The following is a 26,465-nucleotide window of genomic DNA, read 5'->3' on the forward strand; positions in this document are numbered from 1 at the left end:
TTTCACACATCGGCCAGCGTACGCACCGGACCGAAAAGAAACCGCAGAGAGCGAAACGTATAAAATTGTTTTCTTCAGCACAGAGTGGGCCCCAGAACAGAAGACTTTGTTTGCCTAAATCAGAATCGCCAATCGTCGTTCGTTGGACTATCCTTCCTCTCTATCTGAGTGTGTCTGTCTTAAAACCGAAACTTTTAGCCTATAATTTAATCACGAGACCAACGCTGAGTCAGACTCACAGACTCATAGACTCGGAGACCCACTCCTCCTTCCCTCTCTCTCATTGCCCTAGACATTTCCGCGAACCTTCTTCCTCTCTCTCTCTCTCACTGATTGAATTTCAAGCACAAAAAGCTATCTGGGTTTTTGATAGATAATCAAAGGGAGGACTTTCAGTTTTCCACCATGGACAACCTGTTCGTTTAATCACTCAGACTTCGTTGTTTGGTAGGTTATGTTCCTTCATCCTTTTTTCTTTTTGTTGGGTTTTCTCCTATTTTCAATATCTTAATTATTTTTTGGTTTTTTTATACAAATAATTATTTTTTGGTTTCAGTGACATAGTTTTTCCCCCAAGGTTGGTTTTTTTTTTTGTCTGTTGGAATGTTTGTTCTTTTGAATTTAAGTTCATGATCTTTGGTGGACGAAGATACGATTGAACTTCCAAGTCTTTCGAAAGTTTAGGATATAAATATCTTTGCTTTCTCCCCAATCCCAACTCATGTTTGTTGTAATGATTTTATTTTTGTTTTAAAATTTGAAATGTAAGAGGTCCTGTTGGTCCATTTGACAATATTGTTAAGCGGGAAATTATTCTGTAGTTTCCTCTCTGATGAAGATTATAAATTTGTTTTTTGTGTTATTGCATATTTATGTAGTTTTGTATGTGTTAACAATGAATTTGTGAATGTTGTATGGATGGATGCCTGCTGTTTTGATGGGCTCTTCCTTAAATGAAGATATTTTGGTACAGATATTTAATTTTAGTGCGACGTCTGCTTTTTGAATTGTGGCAAATGGCACTTTGAGACTTGACTGTTCGACCCGAAAAGTTCCCCCCCCCCCTCTTTTCGTTAGTAATTTTAGGACCCATTTTGTTTTTTTTTTATTTTCCTTTTCCCCGTCTGTGAAATTATAATCCTTATTTCTTTGTCCCCCAAAATGGAGGCTTTGATTTATTTGACGAAAAATGAAAGCTTCTATTTTCAGTTCAGCTTATTTTGCTCGTGATTTTGGATTTTTTTTTTTTTTTCATGAACTACTCTGAATCTTTCTTTAGGGGGACGGACTTTGGGAACTTCGTGGTGCATAAAGAAGTTCTTTGGGTTCTCCAAACGTTCAGAGGTTGAACTTCCATTTGGAGATTTTATCGAAAGCAGGTTATAGTCATGAATTTTCATCAAGAGAAGTTCGTCAGGTTAGTTCAAACTGTTTTGCATCCATATAACTTTCTCGCTTCCAGAACCAAACAAGTTAGAATTTTAGATGCTTCTTTGCCTGCTATGCTTACTCTGAAAGTACTTACCACGTTTGAAAAAGAAAAAAAGTAGTATTTACCACAAGTTTTACACCATTATGTTTTTTGGACTTATGTTTAACTTTTGCATGTGATGTTAGATACTTGGAAATCTTCTGACGGGTTAATTAAATTGGATGCGTTTATTTATATATTTTTGAAATTCAGGTTTCAGGATTGGACCTCAGAGAAAAAGGTTGAGCCACTATATTCTCCAGATGATGAAATACACGCAGGAAAATTCAGAAGGACAATCCACTCGGTGTCAATGAAATTTCAAAGAGGGTTGGAATCTGGTTCTGAGAGGATTAAGAAGTCATGGAAATCCTATTCATTTGACGGAGTTATTGCTAAAAGCTTTGGTTCTAGAATTCTTGATCCACAAGGGCCTTTCCTTCAAAAGTGGAATAAGATATTTGTATTGGCATGTCTAATTGCTGTCTCCCTTGATCCCTTGTTCTTTTACATCCCTGTGATCGATGATAAGAACAAGTGCCTTGACTTGGACAGAAAGATGAAGATAACAGCTAGCGTTTTGCGTTCATTTACAGATATATTTTATATTGTTCACATAATTTTCCAGTTTCGTACTGGATTTGTTGCTCCTTCTTCTCGAGTTTTTGGAAGAGGTGTTTTAGTTGAAGATGCTTGGTCTATTGCAAGGAGGTATCTATCGTCATACTTCCTAATTGACATTCTTGCAGTCCTCCCACTCCCACAGGTAAGGCTAACCTTCCTATGTCAGAAATCAATTAGTCACATACTGGAATTGATCAGGGCTTCATATCATGAGTTGCATTCATTTGGTGTTCTGTTACTCATCTAATATAACAGGTTGAGGAGGGTCTTTATGCCCCTTACGCTCTCTGCACAGGATTTTTATGTCCACTTATGTGCTCTGCACAGGATGGATACTCATGTTTGCCTAATTGGGTGTACTTTTTGGTGTTGCATTTATTAGTAAATTGTATCTGGTATCTGATACTTTGAATTCTGTGTATAGTGCGCTTAATTGTAGTGAATGTCTTGTTTCAATTAGAATGTTATGCATATTTTGATTTTACCTTGGACCACTAATAATTATCTATGAAATATTTCCAGGTGGTTATAATTTTCATTCCAAAATTGGGAGGCTCTAAATCATTGAATACAAAGAATTTGCTGAAGTTTATTGTTCTATTCCAGTACGTGCCAAGGGTTATACGAATATATCCACTATATAGAGAAGTCACAAGGGCTTCCGGCATACTGACTGAAACTGCTTGGGCAGGAGCTGCATTTAATCTTTTCCTTTACATGCTTGCCAGTCATGTAAGTTTGATCATGATGTGCGTAACTGCGATATAATTGTCCTCATTTGAATATTCTGATTTTCAAGTAATATGTTGTGCTCTTAGGTACTTGGAGCCTTTTGGTACTTGGTTTCCATTGAACGTGAAACCACATGCTGGAAAGCAGCCTGTAGGAACAATACTACCATATGCTCCCGTGATGATTTATACTGCGATACCGCGAATGTTTTGAATAGGACCACATTCTTTTTAAATTCTTCATGCCCAATACAAGAAGAAGATAAATCACAATTTGATTTTGGAATATTCCTTGATGCCCTTCAATCTGGTATTGTTGAGTCAAGCACGCATTTTCCCCAGAAATTCTTTTACTGTTTTTGGTGGGGCCTACGAAATCTAAGGTGTGTTTATACAACTTGTTGTAGTGTGCACTCTTAGGGTTATCTGATGCTGAGCTCAAAACCAGTAGAGTTAACTTTCAAAACCAGTATTGGTATTTGGTTATTTATCCTTGGTATTTTCATTCTGTAGTTCGCTTGGTCAAAACCTTGGAACCAGTACATATGTTTGGGAAATCTGCTTTGCAGTCTTCATTTCTATCGCTGGCTTGGTGTTATTTTCATTTCTCATCGGAAATATGCAGGTTGGTACTTGGTGTATTTGGATAATAGCTGTTCTGAATTGGTGTAATATCTTAAAAGTAAATTTAATGTTGTGCGTGTTGTTTTAGGAATTGACACTTCCTCATTTCTATTTATGTTTTGAGGTTCAGACGAAATTTAATTTCTTTGAAACAGACATATTTGCAGTCTACAACCACGAGATTGGAGGAAATGAGAGTAAAAAGGAGAGATGCAGAACAGTGGATGTCCCACCGCTTGCTCCCTGAGAATTTGAGAGAGCGCATCAGGCGGTATGAACAGTATAAATGGCAAGAAACCAGAGGTGTTGATGAAGAGAATTTGATATGTAATCTTCCCAAGGATCTTAGAAGGGACATAAAGCGCCATCTCTGCTTGGCTCTGCTTATGAGAGTGAGTTTGCCCACCATTATTGTCTTCTTAATTAGTTTGCCTTCGTATGCGAATGGAGTAATGGTGGTATTGTATTGTTGGTGATCATGAACAATCTTGTTAGTGCGTTCACTTCAGGTCTTATTCATTTTTGAAATCCTTACATCAAACCACTAGATATTGATTCTTACTATGTCCTTGAATGCATTTAAGGTACCAATGTTTGAGAAAATGGATGAACAACTGCTGGATGCAATGTGTGATCGTCTCAAGCCAGTACTCTATACAGAGGAAAGCTACATTGTTCGGGAGGGAGACCCAGTTGATGAGATGCTCTTCATAATGCGAGGCAGGCTTTTGACTATGACCACAAATGGTGGAAGAACTGGTTTCTTTAACTCTGAATATCTCAAGGCCGGTGACTTCTGTGGTGAAGAACTTCTCACATGGGCTCTTGATCCCCACTCATCATCTAATCTTCCCATCTCGACCAGAACTGTCCAAGCCCTTAGTGAAGTTGAAGCCTTTGCTTTAAAAGCAGATGACTTGAAGTTTGTAGCCTCTCAATTCAGGCGGCTTCACAGCAAGCAGCTCCGCCACACATTCAGGTTGTACTCACAGCAGTGGAGGACTTGGGCAGCTTGTTTTATACAAGCAGCGTGGCGACGTCATTGTAAAAAGAAGCTAGAAACGTCTCTGCTGGAAGAGGAGAATAGGTTGCAAGATGCACTGGCCAAGGCTGGGGCTAGCTCCCCAAGTCTTGGTGCCACCATTTATGCCTCACGTTTTGCTGCTAATATACTCCGTACTATACGGCGTAGTGGCACGCGGAAGGCAAGGGTGCCAGAGAGATTACCGGCCATGCTACTTCAGAAGCCAGCGGAGCCTGATTTTACTGCTGAAGAACAATAATAGGGGTATATAGAGGTTTTGATCGAGTGCAAGCTTTGGTTTGTTGCGTAAAATGTAACATGAAATCATTTAACTGGACAGAAAGGAAGAAAAATGTAATTGCAAATTGTAGTGTGTCACATTTTGTTGTGTTGGATCCGTACCAGTTGTGTAAATTATCCGTTTCGTATATGGCAATGCATGATTGTTTCCTGGTTTTACGGAAGCTTGAATTTTTGTTAGCTTTGGATAAATCTGGCCGTTGATTTTAAAAAATGGTCGAATCGATGGCGTTAGATGATGGCTCCTGTGATGTCAGCGCCCGCTACCGGGCATCTGCTTTGTGTTGGGCGAGTATAGCTTAGCTGCGCGTCATGCGCGAGTGAGCTAAGGCCCTCCAATTTTGTTCTACTTTTGTTTTTTTATACTTTTTAATCAATTTTGTTACTTTTCTTTTTTATTCTACCCTTATTTTTCATTAATTTCTTTTTACTTCACTTTTATATTAGTTCATTTTTTTTATACTTAATTTTCAAATTTGCACTCCATTTTCAGTTTTTTTTTTTCCTTTAATCAAGTAAGAAATTAAGTTGTTTTTTTCTTTAATTAAGTATAAAGGAAAAGAAATAATATAAAAGTGAAGTGAAAAAGAAATTAATATAGAGTAAGAGTAGAATAAGAAAGAGAATGAACAAAATTAATTAAAAAGTATTCAAAAACAAAAGAGAGTAAGTGGAGAAAAATGGAGTTGGGAAATCAGCTCCCTATTATTATTTGCATCAAAACGTCATCTCCGGGAGTTTCACTAACGTTACAATTTTCAACCCAGAGTGAGAGTGTGAACCAGTAAATTGGTTGACTTGTTCAGTCTCCTTCTTCTTGACTGGAGGATTGAAAAATTATAAATGTAAGGACTTGGAAGATACCCCGTGGACTTGTTCGATAGAGCTCCACTTTTTAGAGTGGCGCTTTGATTTTTATGAAATCTTTCGGCAATTTCAGCTTTTTGCTTCTTTCTAATGGAAGTTCAAATTCCACGGTAAGTGAAATTTTGTATTTATAAATTTTATGTAATTCATGATATGAAGCATTGATCATATTGTCTATGAACTCCATAAGCTTGCTTGAGCTAGAACAGTTAGCAGTAGAGTTGTAAGCTCATTCTTGTTTGTTAAATTACATGTTCCATTCAGGGTACAGGGTTGCGATTTAGAAGAAAATGCTGAAGAAAACTTTCCCAAATCTAATGCTAATGGCATACATTGTTCAGGGAAAAGTTTTCCAGCAGTGGACTTGGTTGCAGATAAGTTGCATAAACTTCTAGGACCTGGTTTTGAATGGATTATGATTATCAGAGAAGCATTGAAATCTTGTTATGGAGTTTTGGCTTTTGGGTTGGGTTTCAAGAATAAATTTGTTAATCCCCAGGAACTAGTCCTGCTGCAACGGTGGAATAAGATACTTCAAGTTCTGTGTGTTGTCTCACTTTCACTGGATCCTTTGTTCTGTTATCTCCTTATCGTCAATGATGAGAACAAGTGCCTTAGATTGGATACAAGATTGGGGAACATAGCTATTCTTTTGCGATCCGTCATTGATTTCTTTCATCTATTTCGCATCATCTTTCAGTTCCGTGCTAGTATTACTATTATCACTCCTTCTCAAGCATCTGGAACTGGAAGAAACGAATCAGTTACAGAGCCTCCAGCATTAGTAGGGACATATCTGTTGTTGTGGTTCCTACTGGACATACTAGTAATTCTTCCACTTCCACAGGTAAGGAAAGCCACCCTGCTTAAAGTAGTATTTGTATTGTCCGGTTATAAGCTCGAGTGTTTGTTCAACTTATAAGATTTTTAATTTTCATGTTGAACAACTTAAACTTTACACGACGGTATGAGCCTACGAGGAGGAGCTCGTTTTATAGAATTTTATTGCACATGGGATTGGTTAAAGATTCACTATGTTGGATCTGTCCAGGTGGTAGTTTTTTTCATCATTCCAAGATTAAATGATTCAAGGGTTTTCAACGCAACAAAGTCATTGAACTTTATAGTTATCCTTCAATATGTGCTAAGGGTTCTTCGAATCAGCTCCTGGTTGAAGAAAGCTACAAGGATTTCTGGCTTCCTTGCTGAAACTGCAGGGACTAAAGCTGCATCTAATCTCTTTCTTTATATGCTTGCCAGTCATGTAAGTTTACCATTTCTAGTTGTCTATTTATGACATCTAAGAGTGATGTGAAGGCAGCAGGCAAAACATAAGAAACTAAATATGATCCTCTTGGAATAAATTCTGACAGTCGAGGGTTCTTCTGGCCCTGCAGGTTGTTGGAGCCTTTTGGTACTTGTTCTCTATAGAAAGAAAAGCAGCATGTTGGCGACAAGTCTGTAAAAATCCTGCTGGTGGTAATTACTGTTCTTTATATTGTGGTGATGACACATTTGGAGCCACCACACTTCTGAATGACTCTTGCTCTGCAAAGACACCAAATTCCACATTTGATTTTGGAATATACTCTGATGCCCTTGAATCTGGTGTCATCAATTCAGCAGATTTTGTACAAAAGATATCTTACTGCTTTTGGTGGGGACTGCAAAATCTGAGGTTTGTGCACATCAGATCCATCCTTTGTCAAATTAAACCAAGTCATATAAATAATTGTTGAACCACATAGTTTTAAGTATTGTAGATTTTTCTTCTTGCACATTTGTTTACTAACTTGCGATATATTTCAATTCATATCCTGCAGCTCCCTGGGTCAAAGCCTCAAAACAAGTACCTATGTGTGGGAAATCTACTTTTCAGTAGTAATTTCAATTTCTGGCTTGGTATTATTTGCATTTCTTATTGGAAATATGCAGGTTAGTATTATGAATACATTTATTTCAGAGCTCTCAGTTCCCCTGCTGCTAATTCTTATATCCATTCATCTAAATGCATTGTTGTTGGATAATACTCAGAAACTAGACTTCATTGACAAGAATGTTCAAGTCCTTTGGGACATCACATGATGAGCTCTGTTTTGTTGTGGAACAGACATATTTGCAGTCAAAAACTGCAAGATTGGAGGAAATGAGATTGCAGGGGCAAGATATAGAATTGTGGATGGCTTTCCATTCCCTTCCTCGGAAGCTTAAGAAGCGGATACGGAAATATGAGAAATACAAATGGCAAGAAACCAGAGGCGTCGATGTGGAGAATTTTCTGAATAATCTTCCCAGGGACCTCAGGAGGGATACAAAGCGGCATCTTTGCTCAGGCCCACTTAGCAAAGTGAGACTTGTTGAATTTGTCCCTCCCTATAATTCTTGTTGAAGTTTATCAAGAAGTCTTGTACATGATGAGGAGATGATATTTTGGTAGGCCACGGCTGTTTTGAACTTATTTGATTTGATGCAGGTGCCAGTGCTTCAAAATATGAACAAACGACTGCTGGATGCAATCTGCGAGCATCTGAAGCCAGTGCTTTACATAGAGCATAGCTTCATATTTCGAAAGGAAGATCCGCTTGATGAGATGCTGTTTATCACGCGTGGGAAGGTATTGACTTACACCGCCAGCACTTGCGGTGAGGGCGCTAATTCTCTCGAAAAGGGTGATTTCTATGGAGAAGAACTTCTGGATTGGGTGCTAAAGACTTGTCCGGCTCCCACGTTATCCAACCTCCCCTTCTCAACCAAAACAGTCCAGGCTGAGACGAAAGTGGAAGTGTTTGTTCTCAAAGCTTTTGATTTGAAACATGTGGTCTCTAAATTTTGGTGGCTTTTCAGCAAGGAGCTAAGGAACTCTAACAGCTTTGGTTTAAAGCAATGGCAACCGAGGGCAGCTTGTGTCTTGCAAACAGCATGGCGCCGCCACAAAAGAGAAAAGCTTCAAAAGTCTCCCAGGTTGGCAAAAGAGGGCAGTCTTTCTGCCGCTGATCACCTTGCTGTCTCAGAAACACAGCATAAGTAGGTATGGCTAATGAACTGTTAAATCATTGATGTATTTGCTATATGCTTGTTAATTTACTTCATGTAAGTTTCTTTACATCGAGATATTTTCTCCAACTGGCACCCTTCGATTGCTATAATATGGCTACCAACAAACTGCGTTGCATATAGCTAGTCATTGCAAACAATCAGAAGCCAATATATAACTGACAATAACAACTGAAAATCATGAGAATTTGATATAATAATTAACCTACATAGCTAATTTAAGCAAAATGTTTGATCATAACAACTCCAATCCGTTGCTTTAAGGATTTTAAAAAAATTACATTATGATTGTTAAAATTAAAAAAAGGGAAAAAATTGAGTGAATATTGGCGCTAAAGTTCTATTATTTATTTATTTATTTCACATAATTTATTCTCTTTTAGCTTTGATTTAATTAATTTCTTCTGGGTACTTACCTTTGATTTTATTCATCTGATGATTGCCGTTCAATTTCGATCTATCTCTATTCTATTATTTGATAAGCAAAATAGTAATGCTACATTTACCACATTTTTATACTACATAATGTGGCATGTCCATATCACATGTCACATTAATTAAATCAATGAAGTTTATTTTAATAAAAAAAAGTGTTAATAAATCATAAAAGAAAAGAAATGTTAAATAATTTTAAATAATGTGGTTGTCCACCTCATTTACCACATAAGGTGGTATGAGAATATGGTATACAAATGTGGTAAGAGTAACATATAATTCAAAGAAATCAAACCCAAAAATTGATAGAATCAATATACAAAAAAGTTAACCAAATATCTTACATCCATATATAATATGAGACTTGCATGTTTATGATATGTCATATACCAACTCCTGCCTTTTTAAAGCACTTACACCCATTCGCCATGACAAAAGGCAAGGGCAAGACAAGGGTTGTTACTATTCATGTTAATAGTGGCAGCCCTTATAAAAAGGTTGTGGTGTTTCCACCCATTGCCATGGCAACTCAAGAACAACCACTATTGAGAGGAATTTGTATAGAGTTTTGGTGTGGGAAGTGAAGAATATGACTAAGTATTTATTTTTAAAAAAAATTCTGAAATTTTTAGTATTTTTTGGAGCCCACCAGCTGTCCGGGCTGCTAATGTAACGACCCGGTCCTAAACTAATAATTAAATACTAAATTATTAAAGAAAAAGACAATGTTACCCTGGAATATTTTAATAGGTTTATATGTTGATTTGTTGACCGGAGAGACTTTGGTGAAATTGTTATATCCCGGGCCGAAAAAGTGTTAAAATAATTAAAGTAAGAGAGGATAAATTTAAAAGAGGAAATAAATTGAAATAAACATTAAAATAAAATTATTTGAATTAATTAAGGTTTTTGAGAAATTAAAATATTATTTAATATTATAAGGGGCAAAAAAGGTCATTTTAAGTTTGGGAAGGAATTTGAAAATTCCGATTGTACCTTTGTGTAGAGCACATCGAAACAAGTCCGTAGACACGTAGTAACGGAGATATGACAATCAAAAGAAGTTCAGTGGCATAACCGTAAATATTTCGAAGTTTATTTTTTTTTAAACCCAGATTTCTTCTCTCTAGGCAGTTTGGATGAGCCAACTTCAAAGAGTGATTTTTCCCAACTCCGGCTACCAATTCAAGCAAGGCCGGTCCCGTTAGAACCACCATACTTCCATCTTCCAGTCCCAGCTCATCTCAGGCTCGATCCGCCGTCGTGGTATCCGAAAACCGCCACAAAACAGGGCGGTTTAGGTAGTTTTTGACGGAATTTTGTGGAGCTCGTTCGGACACTCATAGGGTTCGGCTTGGATTCCAAAGTGAAATTTGGGTCGGGTCCTGTTAGCTGAAGCTCGCTGATACGTGGAAATGGGGCTTGGGCCCCCTCCTACACTGGGCAAGGCTGGCCGCTGGAAGTGCTCTTAGCTTCAACCAAATTGCCATAGTGTTGTGAGGAGATGAGACTTGCAGTATAACTATAAATCATACTGTATGGCGCTTCCCAATAATAAAACTGGAGACGCTTGAGAATCAAGTTTCTAGTGTTACTTGTTTGATGAAACCACATCTTAGATCCATAAAGCAGTAAACATGATCCTTGTTTTTCCTAAAAAATATGGCATGCTCCCATTCTCCACAAGGCCAAACAAAAGTTCTGAACATGGGGGTTGCTATTTTGTAATCTAAAATCCACTCTTTTTAACTAGAATCTTTCAACATCCATATCTCAATGCTCCATGATGATGAAAAAAAAGATCCACGATTGCCAAACACCCCCTTATATTAAGCAAATGCATGTCATCAAAATGGAAAAAACCATCCAATAAGTTGGGATGAGGTCTCCAATTAAATTTCTCTTTCTTGAAATCAAAAGAAATTATATGATTCCCATGCAAGCTTTCTTCTTTATTTTCGCCAACCAACCAATGCATGTCTCCATCATGTGCTTAGACCACAAGAAGGAATTGAGTCTTTCTCACTCCATGACGAGCTTGTGCCCAATGCATAAACGTGTGCCACTCAAAATTGAGTTCATGATTTCTGACAACACAAACAATCTTGAGGGTGTTGCTTATATTATCAAACATCGAATGCCATGTTACTCGTTGGGGGAGTGGCATGAGTGGAAACTTTAGAACTTCCATCCTAAGAGGGTTAACTATGAAATCTTTGCATCCAAATCTACTTTTGAAGGAAAAAAGTTGCTAAATACACAATCTAGCTCGAAACGATTTCCACGACTTAGAATCTTTGAGACAAGAAAACTATATTTGATTTATCTTAAGATGTAGTCTCCACTGTATTTCAATGACCAAAAGACCATGGTAAATTTGTCATGTCGAGTACGAGAGCTAGTAATAAGCACAAGTTGAGGTGTACTTGTTGATGCAACGTGATGTGTGAAGTGTAGCAAAGAATGAGGAGTCAACTAGGTTATAAAATTACTTCGAATCCACTCTTCACCCCAAGAAAAAAGCCAAAGAAAGTAATAATTAAATTGTTTTATATAAATCTATATATAACACACATATGAACAGCACTAACCTTGACGAAGAACCTCCATATATGACTCCCTGCTGCTTTTCATTTTGATTTAGATTCTTCTTCTTCTTTAGGAGAAGTTAATCCAACGGGATTAGGACTGGTTATGTCCAGCTAACAATACTTGTGCAACAATTAATCCAAAAGGAAAAGAAAAAGAAAAAACAATTATAATGTTTGCGAAGTTTTAAAATCTGGTGGATAGGCAATTGCAAAAACTGCAAACACCTTGGTAGGGTCGGATGTAAAATATAATAAATACGAATAAACCAACAATACAGAGATTTATATTAATTCGGCTTTTCGAATATGATAAAGAAATTCTAGTAATAACAAAATTTCTAATCTCAATAATCCAAACCCAAATGATTCTCATACAAATGAGCCAAGAACGATACTCATATTCATGCTCACAAATACAAAAAAGAGACAAGAATACCAAATTTTTGAAACCACATATAATATTTAGTGTCTGGCACTGGAGAGTTTCTATAGCGGATACACTCTCACACATGCACACGCTTTAAGAACGTTGCAGGCAAAACATAAGAAACTTGAGAAACTAAATATGAGGAGTATTTACAGAGGGAGTTTATAAACTTGGTTCCCTTTAATCCATATTAATTTGGGTTGGAAGTAACTCAACTCCTTATAATCCATATTAATTTGGGTTGGAAATAACTCAACTCCTTATAAGTCCTTGTTAGGTTTCTTAACTTTTCAATGTGGAACTTTTTACCTTCACATTCTCACACGCCCCAGCACGTGTGGCGAATTTTCAAGCCTAACACGTGGACAACACATTTTGGGTGACGTGGAGCACGTGTGGCCGTTGGGCTTTCACAAGTGGGCTAACCCGCTCTGATACCATGTTAAGATAGGAAGACTAAAAAGAAATATATAGCAGAGAGAGCATAGAGAATTTCAGAGATAGAGAAAAGACTTGTTGTATTTCTCATTAAGCTCAACTGAGCACAACTACAGACTTTATATCAGCTGAGTTAAAGCCTTGTTCACGTGTTTTCTAACCTCTCTAACATCTCTAACCTTCTCTTATCAATACTAACAGTTTTCCTAAACTGCCTAACAGGTCTAACAATATCTTAACAACTTTATTCTTCAATCTTCTTACACGTGGCAGCACTAGGACCATTGATATCTTTACAGTTTCCACAATATTAGTACTTAGTAGTGACCATCGAGGGTTCTTCTGGCCCTGCAGGTTGTTGGAGCCTTTTGGTACTTGTTCTCTATGGAAAGAAAAGCAGCATGTTGGCGACAAGTCTGTAACAGCTTTGGTTTGCAGCAATGAACAACCATTGCAATGTCGATTCTCAGTATTCGTCCAAGTAACTCTAATAGCTTCAAATGTTAGATGTAGCTGAGGAAGCAGAAAATACAGCAATGTTTGTTCAAGCATGGAGCTGAGGAACTTTAATAGCTTTGGTTTGCAGCAATGGGAACCAAGAGCAGCTTATGTTTTGCAAACAGCATGGCGCCGCTATAAAAGAGAAAAGCTTCAAAAGTCTCACAGGTTGGCTAAAGAGGGCAATCTTTTTGCCACTAATCACCATGCCCATGCTGTCTCAGAAACACAGCATAAGTAGGTATGACTAATAAACTGTTGAAGCATTGATGTAATTCAGGGAGTGTTCGAAAAATCGGCCTAGGCGGGAGGACACTGCTGACCAAACATGTTAAGCTACGGCTTCAACATTGTTATCAAGGCATTTTGTTTCAGACTGCCTGCTCATTTACCCAGCCAGTGTTTGAAAAATCGGCCTAGGCAGTGCCTAGGTGCTAGGCGGCCGGAGGGTTTTTATGGTGGCTCTTTTATTTCTCATGTTTTGATGATTTTAGATTCACGTGTTAAGATACAGCTTCAACATTGTTATCAAGGCATTTTGTTTCAGACTCCTTGCTCATTTAACCGCCAGTGTTCCAAAAATAGGCCTACACGGGGCCTAGGCACTAGGCGGCCGCCTAAGAGACCTGGGCAGGTCTGACTCAGAAAACTGAGATGATGGTGATTGAAGAAGATAGGTCGCGGGTTATGGCTGAGCGAGAGAGAGGAGACAGCTCGTGTTAGATGGGTTTGAGAAGGAAACTTTCATTTATATGTAAAAGGAGTGGTGGGCTTTCAATTGGGCTTGGGCTTAAAACAGTAATAAAATCGAAGGCCCTAGTTAGATATATTATTTTGATTCGATTGACCTCAGAAAATACAACATTAAATGAATTTTGCATTATGAAATCACTAAAGCAATCACTAATAAGTAACAAAAAACAAATAAATATTATACTATTTGTTTAATATATATGTATTATGGCATTTTTTATTTTTTATTTATTTAAATTTTGCATGATTTTAGTATAAATTTATAATATATAATACTAAATAATTATATATATACCCGATTACTCCTCTAGGGCCTAGACTCTACCTACCGCCTAGCGATATTTCGAACATTGAATTCAGGTATTTGATATATGCTTGTTAATTTACTTGTTGTAATTTTCTTTACATTGAGATATTTTCTCCAACTGGCACCCTTCGATTGCTATAAAAACAACTAAAAATCATGAGAAGTTGATATAATAACGTACATAGCTAAGTTAAAATTCTATTATTTATTTCACGTAATTCAATAGCTAAGTCAATCTCGATCTCTCTCTACTATATTACTTAAAACTAGCAATGGTGAAAGCCGTGAAGTCAACCATCCTTTGGGCCTGTGTTTTGTTGCAGACATCCCAAGCCACCAAATAAGTGGGCTTAATGGACTTTCTCTAACAGACCTACCCATTATGTTAACGGACAGGGCCAGGACAATGAAACAGCCAATCCCATTACATGTTTTATTTTTCTACCGTTTTCAGCCGTCTTCAGGGAAGTGCACGTGTCCCCCACTGTAATGGGGGAGCCGATGTCAGGTTATGACGGCTACCTCTCATGTAATTAATTAATTATCCGGCATAAACAAAATCACAAACCCCCAAATTATTAATGATTACCAACCGTCAAATGAATGCTGAGTATGGATGAGGATATATAGTAATGCGTATCGTAATTAATCATATTTTTATGTCAATTTATATCCTCAATCTCGTTCATCTTTCAATAGTCATCTCATTTTATCAATTTTTCTCCATGCTGGTCATGTATTACTCCATGTTTTTGACATGCATATGGATGCATCAAAAAATTTTTTTTCGTTGAAAGAGGAATTTGAACTTAAAATCTCGTTCAATATCTGAATTGACGAGATAGTATCATGGAGTTGTATGTGTCATGTCCATGATGCTTAAGTAACCATCATATCACTCTTCTCTTCCTATCATGGGTGCATGTGCATTTGTGGGTGTTTAATTAAAGGAAAAAAAAATACAATTATAGATGCATTAAGATCATAATTAAGGAATGGTGCGGCCCCCTTTTGTGATTGGTAATCGTTCACCAATTAAGTGCCACAGGGGAATTGTAACCCCCTACACAGGGCGTGTGCACGAACTTCAAATCCCATTCTCTCCTTCCCCAAATTTATTCAAGGATTAGCCTCACTCTCTTTTATGCTGCTTTCTTCATTATATTTTCATTCTCTAATTCCCAAAGTTTCCAACTTTCACTCTGACTTTGACGTTTCTCTCATACCCATTTTCTCCCAAATGGATTTTATCCAACTTCAGGTTCCAAAGATTGAGTTTAACCCACACGGCTTCGACTCCCTACAGTACTATCAAGACCCATTTCATGAGAAGTAAGATAATAAAAAATCCCTCTTTTGCTGCACCATTGCCTTTTTTTCTTCTGATAAATGCTTTTTACTTTTTGATTTCTTTGATCACATTTGCTTATCTACTCTGCTTCTCCAAACCCCCAAATTTGTTCAAGAATTGAAGAATGCTATGCTCCTCTACACATCTTTTATTTTGTTATTACACAACTTTTATTATATGGGTTACTTTACTTTTGCAGTGTTTCATTAGAAGAACATCTACAGCTCGACAATTTATTTGAGTTCAATTCAATCCCTTTGGAATGGAACCAGAACCAACATCCCCACATGGGTTTCCAAGGTTTTGAAGATTTAGACAGCTGGGATTTCATGTTGGACAATACTGATTTCACATCACCTTGTGATTATGTTGTGGTTGATGAAAAGCCTGTGATCACCATGGTGGATTCTTTTGATTACTCTAACAACCCTACAAGTGATTTGGATGAAGCTTCAAGAATGGCTGACTGGGGAAGAAATGGGATTTATAATAAGAAGAAGTCTGCTGCATTGGAATTGGATGAGATACAAAAATACTTTGACCTCCCCATCACTCAAGCAGCCAAGAAATTGAACGTGGGATTGACTGTTCTGAAGAGGAGGTGCAGGGAACTAAACATCATGAGGTGGCCACACAGAAAGATTAAGAGCTTGAAGGCTCTGATTGAAAATGTTAAGGTACGTGTGCATGTTGTTGACAGTGATGAGACATTATCGTTTCCATTGCAATTACCCACTTAATTAATAGAAAATCTGAATTATATATGTTAAATACTCCATGCTCATGATTGAAATTAAAGGCCAAGTAGTGCCTTTTTTGTCTACTGCCGACTGATTATTTCCCCTTAAAATAGGGATCTGTGAATAACAAGTGGGGAGGATATGTAGGAGTAGGTTTGTTTCATTGTCAAGCCCATGACTTTGGTTTGTGACCAAGGATGCATGAATACTTATGAACCAAGTATTATAAGGGGCTACCATGAAATACTATTCTAATGTATTATATATCTATGCAAAGGGCTTGTAGCTCTAGAGATTAAGAGCATCTTAGCTATGTGATTAAAAGCATCTTGGCTATGCATGCTCAATGTCTTACTTTCGATTCCCCCTCCCACAATATTGCTCGTAAAAAAAAAAGTATGACATGTTATACATGACGGTGATTGGTTTTCAATCTTTGTTTTTAGGAAGACAGTGTGTAGGATTGACTGTTGAAATGCAGGGTTTGGGATTGACCAATGAGCTAAAGATGCTGGAGGAGCAGAAAAGGCTTCTAGAGCAACTGCCAGATATGGAGCTAACAAAGAGAGCCAAAAAGCTGAGGCAGGCTTCTTTCAAAGCCAATTACAAGATGAAGAGGTCTTTGACCACTGCTCGTCCATGACTTTATCATCATTCAAATATATCAATGTCAAACAGATATCTCTTTTCTCTGTTAGCAAACTATTAAGACCACACATGTTTAGTTAATATCCACACAAACATTAAACAGATGAGAAAATCAGGACACGTATATGGTAGGAACGGTCAGATTGATGTATCTATTTTTGATCAATCATCCATCTCCTTGACTGATATTGTGATCAAAGCTTGTTGAATGTGTTTTCATCTCCATTATGGATTTTCTCTTGTTTTTATCAGTTATTCAGTTTCTTTATTAACTGTTAAAGACTGATCAACTTGCTTTTCTATGAGTAAAAGTTCAGTAATTTAATAAAATAAAGAAAAATCAGAGTAGATGAGAAATAATATCTAGGAATTTTGCATAATGGGAACAAGTTGTTGGCACGCTGACAACAATTTGAATGGTGGGTTGGGGGGGTGCTTCATTTCATCACATAAGACGATGAAGCTTATAATATATATATTATACTAATTGACTATTTTTTTTCATGATCTGGTTCTGCTCTATATACACAAATTCAACAAGTAGGAAAATGAACCATCCAACAGTTGCAAGACTTTACGATGCTATTTTTCTCAATTTTTCTTGCCTGCGTCTCCATGGGACCACCTGCTTAAAGCTTTCATAAATGCTTGCCTGCAATTATTTATAAAAAAATAATAATAATTAACTATTTGAGCTGAGCAAAAAATTAATCACATTTTAATTTAACAACGCCGGTTCCGAAATTAATATATGTCCACAGAGTTATGCTAATTTTGGCCTATTGATTTTCTTCGACCAAAAAAAAAAAAAAAAACCATTTTGTTAATCATTTGGTTATTTTTCTCTTTTTTTTCTTTTTTTTGGTATTTGTGGAAAGCCACATGAACCCAAGTTCATCACAAGGATGCCAAAATTTATATTGAAATTCACATCAAACATTTTGTAGTATGAACTTAGTCCTTCTCAACAAAATTCAGTTTATGCACAAATCTGATGAAATTAAAGGTGGAAAATTTTAAAAAATAAAAATTTGAGTTTGAGAGCTTGTAAGTATATTAAATACTCACCCACGTATGTGACTTTGTGTGAGCAACACTCATGAAGCTAGCTCTCCTCCTAACTCTTGTGATCTTCACCTTTGTTTCACCAGTGCCGCCCCTGCCGCTGCCACCAGCCGGAGGCAAAAAGTCAAAGCCGCCATGGTCAACAACTTCCTTGTTCTTCCTGAAACTCCCCCACCTCATAGAACCAAAACCACCACCTCTACCACTCTCCTTGCCGATCCTCTTGCTCCCCAAACTATCGGGGCTCCTAACTCTAAACGAAAAAGACAGAGCCCGGCCGACGTCAGGCCCGTCCAGCACGGTGGTTGGGGAGGGCATGTTCGTAGTTTTGGCGGCCTCATTGAGCAACCTCGGAGGCAGTTCCAAGGATCTTGCACACTTGGCCTTGGATTCTGTGGTGGAGCAGTGCCTAGGCTTCCCTGGTGCTTCCTCCCACTGGAAGGGAACAGAGACTGAAGTTTGGAGTGGTGGGGTAAGCATCCCCGGAGGCTCGGGTGGCTGGTTCGGAAGTGAGAACAAAGACAGCTTTGGTGTGGTGCAGACGCATGCTTCCTTGACTGGTTCAGACCCCATGCTCTTCTTCAGCCTTTATCTCTCTCTCACAACAATTTCTCAAAACAGAGGAAACAGAGAAAACAGAGCGCGCCTGTTCATATTCTAATCGGTTGGTGAGATTGGTGTGTACGTTTTTATAGAGAGAGAGAGAGAGAGAGAGAGAGAGAGAGAGAGAGAGAGATGACTTAGTCTTTGAGGAGTTTTTAGAGAGACAGAAGTGAGGAGTTGGTGGTGGTGGTGAATGTGAATTGCGAGGGTCGCAGCAAACGCTCCCGGCGCTTATTCTTCACGAGAAAATGCCAGTTTCTATATATTATTTCTTTTTGTTTACATGGGGGGTTAAGATAGGACGAAAATGCCCTTTGGGTCAATGAGGTGTGGGTCCCCCTCTGGAAATCTGATGGTGACGATCGATGTGGATAACGACCATCAACTGTCATTTCTCAATTGGGTCGCTCAGAAAAGTCGTAGTTGATGAAATGGGAAAATAAGATTTTAATCTTGGTATTGGTATTAATTATTTTCTTACTCTACATGCTTGCTTGCTTGGTTTATCATGCCAATGCCAAATGGTATAAGAGACGGCCTCCTACTGCTCCTCCTAGTCCTTTTCCTTTTCCTTGGCATCTTCTTCCGCTTCCTTTTTCTTTCTTTCTTTGTCACACACACACACACAAAGAAAATTGAAGAAAATGAAGAAAGGGTACTTAAATTTTGAACAGGGTTGGGTGGGAAGGGAAGGGAACTCTCTCTTTTCTTCAAATATTTTGACTAACAAATTTGGTGATTTGGTTAGAGTCTCTCTGTTTGGTTTGATGACAGATCAAATTTCAAAAACTACGTACCGGTATTTTGAAGAGCTCTTTATTGATGTTCTTACAAACTTTAATCAGTCAAAAGTTACACAAAGCTGCTGTGAACATTTTGGTGCAGACAAAAGAAAAAGAGAATATTTGATAAATACTGCAGAAACAAAACAGATGGTAGTGATTCATCTGCTGTTAACTATGAAGTATGATATGAATACAGATATGATTTTTGTTGATACATGCATAATTTGACTTGATTATTCTTGTATTTGTTAGGCAACTTGTTCTGCATTATTCGGTGAAAATAGATAAACACTTGGGTAGCCTAGCTGGCTGTGAAGTTGAACTAGTCTTGTAAGGGCCAGGAATAAACAAAAAAGTCCTTACATAATTCATTTTCAGTACTTCTTGGGTTGGGCCCTCCCAAGTAATGTCCCAGTCCTCTCACAAACATTTCTTAATCGAGCTCCATCTACCAAACTGAAACTAGAGAATGGAGTTGCATTTCTTCCAGCAGGGAAAGGAAGATAATTCCGACTCCAATTTGAAGTGTGTGCCTAAATATGATGATAGTGTTTTTCCATAGTTTTTTAAGGGTGAGGGGGGACAATGCCAAACTACTACGTACCCACGAGGTCTTTTTCTTTTTCTTTTTTTCCAATATTTTAATCAAGGATGTTTCTAATACTTTCTTCTTTAATACTTTGTTTCTTTGCTTTAAAAGGTGGCGCTCATTATAAATTTAAAAAAATGATTGCACACATATAATATAGACCTATAATTAATTGAGAGATTCTTTAATAAGTATTTTATATTAAAGATCGGTTATATATTTTTAATCTTGGGTTTTGATTTGCATTTATTAAATTTGTTAGTAGTCTCTTAGATGTAATTTAACGACCGAGACTAGAAATATATAACTAATCATTAACTTAAATACTTATTAGAAAATCTCCCCAATTAATCAGTAACGAGCCGCCAAATCCTTTGACATTTTTAACTCATTCATTGCCTGCCAGGAAGAACAACCATGTGCTTCTTGTTTAAAGTTTTACATTGGTAAACAGATTAGATAATGCATGCAAATATTGTTTTCTTTGATGAGCAGCACCAATATCATCAACTTGAAACATAGCAATAATAGCACCTCATTGACAACAGAGCGGCAACCTTCTCCTTTTTATCAGAAATGTTTTAATCACCAGAGCCCCAACACAACCACCCCAAATGAAATTTGTTGGGGAAATTGGGAACACTTGCAGATGTTAAATCATTCAAAGTGACTAAGACATGCAACCCCATCACAGCCGTTAATGGCTTTTGCATGAACCAGCATTAAACCATTAGGGATACAGACCTTCAATTCACCCCAGGGTTCATCGAAGCTATCAGATTGAGTATTGACCTCATAGTTTTAAGGGCACAGGGCTATAAAGATCATGACTTTGCATCTGAAGGGTTAAGCCTAGTTACAAAATCAAGTCACCAAGTTTACAAAATCAAGTCACCAAGTTTCTTTTTTCGTTTTTCTTCTGCTATTATTTGCTTTGACTATTAGTAGCAATAGTACCATTCAAAACCCAACAAAACTAGTCCTTCAATTTGACATTTAACCACATTCAACCAATTTGGCGACTGGAAATAAGGGAAGCTCTTACAAGGTCCCACGTTGAATTTGGAGGAAACAGAGTATGTAGTTTGGAGGATGATCAATGTTTTGACAGGTTAATTGTAAAATGTAGACGATAGTCAATTGATAAAAATTAAGTGTAATTAACCTACGTGTTGATCATTTTTTTTACCCCATCAGGAGCTGGATCTGCAGGGTTGTGACAGTAAAAAAGGGTCCTTGCTTGGTGTAGTAATAAAATGTGTGAGATCGTTTATCTTCTTGATTGTTGTAAGAGGAGGTTACATTACCTGGTTATGTATGTGCAAATAATTTTGCCACATTTTTCTTGTTGATTGATGATTTGCATAATCAAAAGTAGAGAGCAGGTAAAAGTTGAACTCATGGCATTTCTTCTGCATTAAAATTATATACGTTATTTGCCTATAGCCAGCCCTATACATATCTGAGTATATAAATCAGTCGAAACTACCGTTATTAATTGAACCTCATCTTATGGTTTTTCATCATAACCTCCTCAACTGTATCATCCCATCACAAGCCAAGGTCCCCTCAAGGTCTCCAATAATTCGAGCTATCCGAACCTCTAGACCTCTTTGAACTTCCTGGAAGAGTGTTCTAATAAAGTCGGTGAAGCGATTCATGTCAAAGCTGGCACATGTTTCTAGCTCTTCAGCAACACCAACAAGTCCAGAAGCAATCTTGGGTTGAATTTCCATTAGTTTCTGGCCTGTTGCAACCATATATCTCTGCAGCTGAAATGTTTCGTCAAGAAAGTGCTCTAGTGTTTTAGTCTTGTCTTTTGTTCTTGCAGTATCAGAATCTCCACGTCTACCATTTTGATCTAAACCATTGTCATGCTGAAAATCAGAAATAAGGAATTCAAAATCAAATGACGTGTCTATTTTCAACTGCTGAAAGAAGGGCCAACATGACCATCATATAATGAAGCTAGTAAGAATATTCTAATTTCAATATCACCTTCAGTTTTGGACCTTTTGGTCCCAGTTATATCCTAATATTTCATAAAATTAGAGCCAGATGGCATGATTTTGCCAAAGAAACAATTGAAAGGGAGAATCATATTCTTTCTGAAAATTCACCAAGATAAAAAAATTCATGCTTACCATCCTGTGGCAGAGGTCATCAACCTTCCCTTGGAAAGACTGGTACCGGCCGACTTGTTTATTCAGCAGGGACATTAGCAAAAGAAAACCTTTAATCCCACTTTGCCCATCATCATTGCTTTCTGTATGATCTTCAGCACCTTCGTGCTTTCCTGTAAATCTTTCTAGCATAAGAAGTTGTTGCTTCAGCCTCTTGATCTTGTAAGAAACTCCAAGAGCTTGAAGATCCATCCTCCACAGAGAATTATTTGTACTTGAGGCATGCGTTGGTGATGCCAACTTTTCAGTGCCATTAACTGCCACTGAACTTTCACTTCCCTCTTGATTTGTTCCTTCATAGGCAACATCCTTATCTACTTCAAACTCTTCGTCAGGAGATTGTATCTTCAAAATTACAGCTTTACACTGGCTAGAAGATGGGGTTTCCTCTTCTTCCTTAATGTCTTGCTCTTGAGATTGTTCCATCAAAGTTCTCTTTGTGTTCTGCTCTTTCAGGGAAGTTAATTCTTCTTCCCGTTCCAATAGCAAGGCTTCCAATTTCATTTTATTATGTCTGAGATGTGCCATATCTTTGTTCAGTCCCTCGACATGGGACTCTAGCCGCTTTGATTCTAATTCCATGCTCAGCAAGCGCCATCGATAAGTTTGTAATTTCTCATCTTTGAGTCTTAATTGCTCTACAAAAGCATCCATTTCTAGGTGATGCCTTTGCTCAATTACAGCTGCATACCTCTCTGCTTCTGAGCGAACCCAACCTTCCAACTGCTTAATATCAGCTGTGATCAATCAAAAGCAAGAACAAAAGACAAATGAAACATGATTAGGGAGAAGAGCATGACCACATATTTTCAGCAGTAATCGAATGAGGTTAGAAGAAAATATATGCCAAAGGACAATTAAGAGTTCAGTCTCACCCAGGTCCTTCTTTGCCTCAAACGAGTATCCATCAGATTCATTTCTAATCTCAGAATGTTCATACCCAAGAAGAGCATCAGCTGGCTGTGGTATGGTCTTTACAATGTGTAAATGGGATGCACCTGTTGCACTAGAATTCGCCCCTCTTTCATTTATAGCAATCTCAAACCTAGAATTTGCTTTTTCCAACATACTTCTCAATGAATGCTTCTCATGTCTAGACTCAGAGACTACCTTCCATCGTTCTGTTTCAAGCTCAGCTTGCTTCCTCTTCGCCTTTGATAATTTAATCTCCTTTAGAAGCATGTGCTTCTCTGTTGTATCTAACTTGGATTTTCTAAGCATTGCTGACAAAATCTTGTCTTTCTGTTCCAAATCCTTATGCATCTTTACAATCTCCGCAGATAGTTTTTGAACCATCACAACTGACTCCTCCTTTTGATCCAAGACTACATTTATCTCCCGCTTAGAAGCTTCAACTTGCCTAAGTGCTCGACCCATATCAGCATCAAGCCGCCGTTGGTTTGACACAAGCTCAAAAAATGCAGTTTTGTGCTTCAAAAGCTCAGAAGAATGCTCTTGGGCTGCACGCTGAGCATTTTCTCTCAATTCTTCTGCAACACTTTCAGCCTTTGTTAGCTTCTCTTCTGTTTCTTTCAACTTCTGCTCCAGTTCCCCAAATGCCTTGTCCTTAGATTGCACCAAAAGCTCCATATCCTTCATTTTATCATTCATGTCAGAAATTGTTTCATCCTCCTTTTTCTCACGAACCTTAAATGCATTTATTAGAGCCCCAATATGCTGCCGCAATTTCTTCCTTTCATTTAACCAGCATTGCTCCTGTGCAGCAAAGATGCTCACAACTTTCTCATTGGCTTTTGCATCTTCATGCCTCAGTCTCTTCAACCCTCCAATTTCTATTTCAGCAGTCTCAAGCTTATGGAGAAGTTCATAATATTGCGCACTTCTTCCGTCTTTCTGAACTCTCCATACAAGCAATCCCAACAGTTGCGCACTTCCTCGAAGCATTTTCTCGCGTACTTCAGACAACCTCTCATCTTGCATATCAGGTATTGACAGGAGCCGTAGAGCAAAGAAAGCACAAGAAACACCAAAATACATAGGATACAAACTATCACTCTTCTCTTCAGAGACAAATGCATATGAATTGGAGACCACTTTTTCTTCCATTACTCAGACGTCAGAAGTTTTCTTCCTCTCCTTTAGAATTTGATTGGGAAAACTGAAAATGTAAGCATTATCACGCAGAGCATAAACAACTCGCATAAAAATCCATTTTGAAAAGAAGAGTAGGATGAGAGGGGAGAAAGAAGAGAATCGATTATAATTCCATTAAGATATAAACATCTCGCTCAGTGCAGTAGTACTAGAATACCAACTAGATATAAATGTGCAAATAAACCAGCATAGTGACTGGGAAACAATCACAATTCAAATGCTGCAAAGGAACCATTTTATCAATGAGTTGCATAAATTGTAACAGAACTTACAGAAAGAAGAGACTCACTTTTGCAGCTCAAAACCAGAGACCAGTCACCAGAGCTTCTTGCAGAGTAAAATTGTAGCTCGGAAGGAGCAGAGCTTCAATGGAGACCCTGAAGCATTCAACTTGTACTGTATACGTTATGTGACTACAGATTCCAAAAAGGTATGGTCATGTTACTCGTGTCTGCTACTGCAAAATCAGTTGAAAAGAATTGTACTAAAAAAGAAAGGAAAGAAACGAAAGAAAGTTTTAAGAACCCCCTGGTTTTCTGTGAAAGACTGACCTAACAGAAACCCCACATGCTTCTCCCCTCACCGACTTTTATCCTCCTTTTCCTCTTCAGCAGTGGAAATGAGTCATGACATGAGGGATGACTGCTATAGGAAGCAAAAGCACTAGATTCCTGGTTGTTTGTCACCATTACTCATAAGAGAGTGGACTCCAAGAAAACAATAAACATATCTCAATCAAACAGTCCCACAATATTATTGTATATTTCCAGAGTGGCTTACCTGTATAAAACTACACTGCATAAAATATTTCCTAAAGTATTACAAAAGTGATACAAAAAGACTACAAAAAATAAGGTGCTTTTCAGTAACCATAAAACAAAACCGAACAGATCTTTTGCATTGTTGGTTGGAACATGGAGTCAAAATATCAGTACATGAACAGACAAACTCATTAACTCGATCTTGGGCAATATTTTTCATATCACTATACCCCTATGCCAACTATTATTGCAAGTGAATACTTCAGAATCAGAAATCAAAGCAATTCCATTGAAAACCCAGTGATTAATTTTCCAACATTCATCAAGAAATCCAATTGAATTCAGTAACAGTAATTTACCAAATAATGTAATGCCATAAATAAATAGAGAAATACATGTATTTACCACTTACCAGTGAAAGGTCCAAGCGAGCTGCAACTGGGCAGTAGCATCTCTTGCAAATGATGAGAGCAGGCAAACAAGAATATCACTAACAGTTCAAAATCATCATGAAGGAACCACCAAAGCAACCAACTAGGTCATGGGTCCAGAGAGGTAGGCTTCTTCTCAAGTTCCTCCCTTGGCTGAGACCTGTAAAGCAGGAAACTTGTTCATGAAAAAATAAGGCAAATCCATTGTACTTAAAAAAGCAGCATCATATTTAGTCTTATTTTAACATTAGAGAGCCAATAATCACCTTAATTTTAATTTTATTTTCCTTGATCTGCCCTTGGAATCTGGGGTTGGTGATGCTAAGCAATCTCTCTCTGACTTGCATAACATTTCTGAAAACAAGGTAAAAAAAAGAAATAAAGAAAACAGAAAGGGCGAATAAACTAGTGTCACAGTCAAGTCTGGGCATTTGGGATCACAGCCCATGTTCCCACCATGGCTTTGTAATAAATTATTGTGCTTTTCTTGGGTCCCATCCCATCTGGATGATGTTTGCTCCTACTAGCCTCCCTCTTCTTCCTAAGCTAGCCCAGCAGGAAAGTGAATGCTGCCATTCAAGTTCAAAACTTTGCTTAAACTTTCATTTCAAAGAACGAATTTTTTGCCATTTTCTGTTCAATATGTGTGATATCTACATGTGTGATCACAAAATCATAATGTCTTTGGTTTTCCTTTTTTTTGTTTCTCTGCCTGCTGCTGGGCTTTGCATCAATCAGCTCACGGTGTTGGCATATGAAATAATTGAGTAGCTCATGAGTCACTCACACCGAACTCTCCTTGTCCCAAAGATCTTGACTTGATTGAGACTTTTCACCAAAACTATTAACTCAATTCAAATTATCAAATAATAATAAGATCAAAAGAGGAAGAGGAAGAGGAAAAGAAAAATAAACTTGAATTTACAGTTCCATTTTCATTTTTGGGCAGGAGGATATTAGATTACGGATAGCCCAATGGCATTTACAGAGAAGCCCAAAAGAAAGCGCTCACGCAAACAGCACTAAAACTTACTCAAACAAACGACGACG

At 37.7% G+C, this 26,465-nt stretch overlaps 5 protein-coding genes across 10 annotated transcripts; 3 read left to right on the plus strand and 2 right to left on the minus strand.

The window, feature by feature from the left end:
* The first annotated feature begins 212 nt into the window (after nucleotides 1–212).
* LOC117617584 (cyclic nucleotide-gated ion channel 1-like) lies at nucleotides 213–4,945 on the plus strand. The gene is made up of 8 exons (XM_034347018.1): nucleotides 213–447; nucleotides 1,280–1,417; nucleotides 1,685–2,237; nucleotides 2,618–2,827; nucleotides 2,914–3,209; nucleotides 3,340–3,451; nucleotides 3,606–3,842; nucleotides 4,035–4,945. The coding sequence occupies exons 2-8, from the start codon at nucleotides 1,389–1,391 to the stop codon at nucleotides 4,731–4,733; spliced, it is 2,136 nt and encodes a 711-aa protein (XP_034202909.1). The 5' UTR covers nucleotides 213–447; nucleotides 1,280–1,388; the 3' UTR covers nucleotides 4,734–4,945.
* Nucleotides 4,946–5,491: 546 nt separating this feature from the next.
* Nucleotides 5,492–8,777, plus strand: LOC117619124 (cyclic nucleotide-gated ion channel 1-like). Of its 2 annotated transcripts, XM_034348985.1 has the most exons (8): nucleotides 5,492–5,751; nucleotides 5,906–6,488; nucleotides 6,693–6,905; nucleotides 7,039–7,319; nucleotides 7,465–7,576; nucleotides 7,752–7,988; nucleotides 8,115–8,255; nucleotides 8,486–8,624. In XM_034348985.1, exons 1-8 carry the CDS (start codon nucleotides 5,732–5,734, stop codon nucleotides 8,504–8,506), a joined length of 1,608 nt encoding a protein of 535 aa, XP_034204876.1. In that variant the 5' UTR covers nucleotides 5,492–5,731; the 3' UTR covers nucleotides 8,507–8,624. The 2 variants fall into 2 exon arrangements, with proteins under 2 accessions (XP_034204876.1, XP_034204875.1); XM_034348984.1 differs by having other exon boundaries at nucleotides 8,115–8,777.
* Nucleotides 8,778–15,229: 6,452 nt separating this feature from the next.
* LOC117619665 (protein RKD4) lies at nucleotides 15,230–17,009 on the plus strand. Of its 2 annotated transcripts, none has more exons than XM_034349665.1 (3): nucleotides 15,230–15,476; nucleotides 15,695–16,172; nucleotides 16,717–17,009. In XM_034349665.1, the coding sequence occupies exons 1-3, from the start codon at nucleotides 15,289–15,291 to the stop codon at nucleotides 16,876–16,878; spliced, it is 828 nt and encodes a 275-aa protein (XP_034205556.1). In that variant the 5' UTR covers nucleotides 15,230–15,288; the 3' UTR covers nucleotides 16,879–17,009. The 2 variants fall into 2 exon arrangements, with proteins under 2 accessions (XP_034205556.1, XP_034205557.1); XM_034349666.1 differs by having other exon boundaries at nucleotides 16,682–16,824.
* A 220-nt stretch (nucleotides 17,010–17,229) lies between these two features.
* Nucleotides 17,230–18,783, minus strand: LOC117619286 (uncharacterized protein At4g00950). The gene is made up of 2 exons (XM_034349204.1): nucleotides 17,952–18,783; nucleotides 17,230–17,535 (listed from the first exon to the last, which is right to left on the minus strand). The coding sequence occupies exons 1-2, from the start codon at nucleotides 18,519–18,521 to the stop codon at nucleotides 17,458–17,460; spliced, it is 648 nt and encodes a 215-aa protein (XP_034205095.1). The 5' UTR covers nucleotides 18,522–18,783; the 3' UTR covers nucleotides 17,230–17,457.
* A 2,528-nt stretch (nucleotides 18,784–21,311) lies between these two features.
* On the minus strand, nucleotides 21,312–26,147 carry LOC117619285 (golgin subfamily A member 6-like protein 22). 4 transcript variants are annotated; one of them, XM_034349200.1, is made up of 8 exons: nucleotides 25,872–26,147; nucleotides 25,682–25,769; nucleotides 25,397–25,575; nucleotides 24,775–24,894; nucleotides 24,513–24,680; nucleotides 22,984–24,227; nucleotides 22,070–22,845; nucleotides 21,312–21,802 (listed from the first exon to the last, which is right to left on the minus strand). In XM_034349200.1, the coding sequence occupies exons 6-8, from the start codon at nucleotides 24,173–24,175 to the stop codon at nucleotides 21,449–21,451; spliced, it is 2,322 nt and encodes a 773-aa protein (XP_034205091.1). In that variant the 5' UTR covers nucleotides 24,176–24,227; nucleotides 24,513–24,680; nucleotides 24,775–24,894; nucleotides 25,397–25,575; nucleotides 25,682–25,769; nucleotides 25,872–26,147; the 3' UTR covers nucleotides 21,312–21,448. The 4 variants fall into 4 exon arrangements, with proteins under 4 accessions (XP_034205091.1, XP_034205093.1, XP_034205092.1 ...); XM_034349202.1 differs by having other exon boundaries at nucleotides 24,513–24,636; nucleotides 25,682–26,147; XM_034349201.1 differs by having other exon boundaries at nucleotides 24,496–24,680; nucleotides 25,682–26,147.
* Between the last annotated feature and the right edge of the window lie 318 nt (nucleotides 26,148–26,465).

The sequence above is a fragment of the Prunus dulcis genome, chromosome 2, assembly GCF_902201215.1.
Source record: "Prunus dulcis chromosome 2, ALMONDv2, whole genome shotgun sequence".
Lineage (NCBI taxonomy): Eukaryota > Viridiplantae > Streptophyta > Magnoliopsida > Rosales > Rosaceae > Prunus > Prunus dulcis.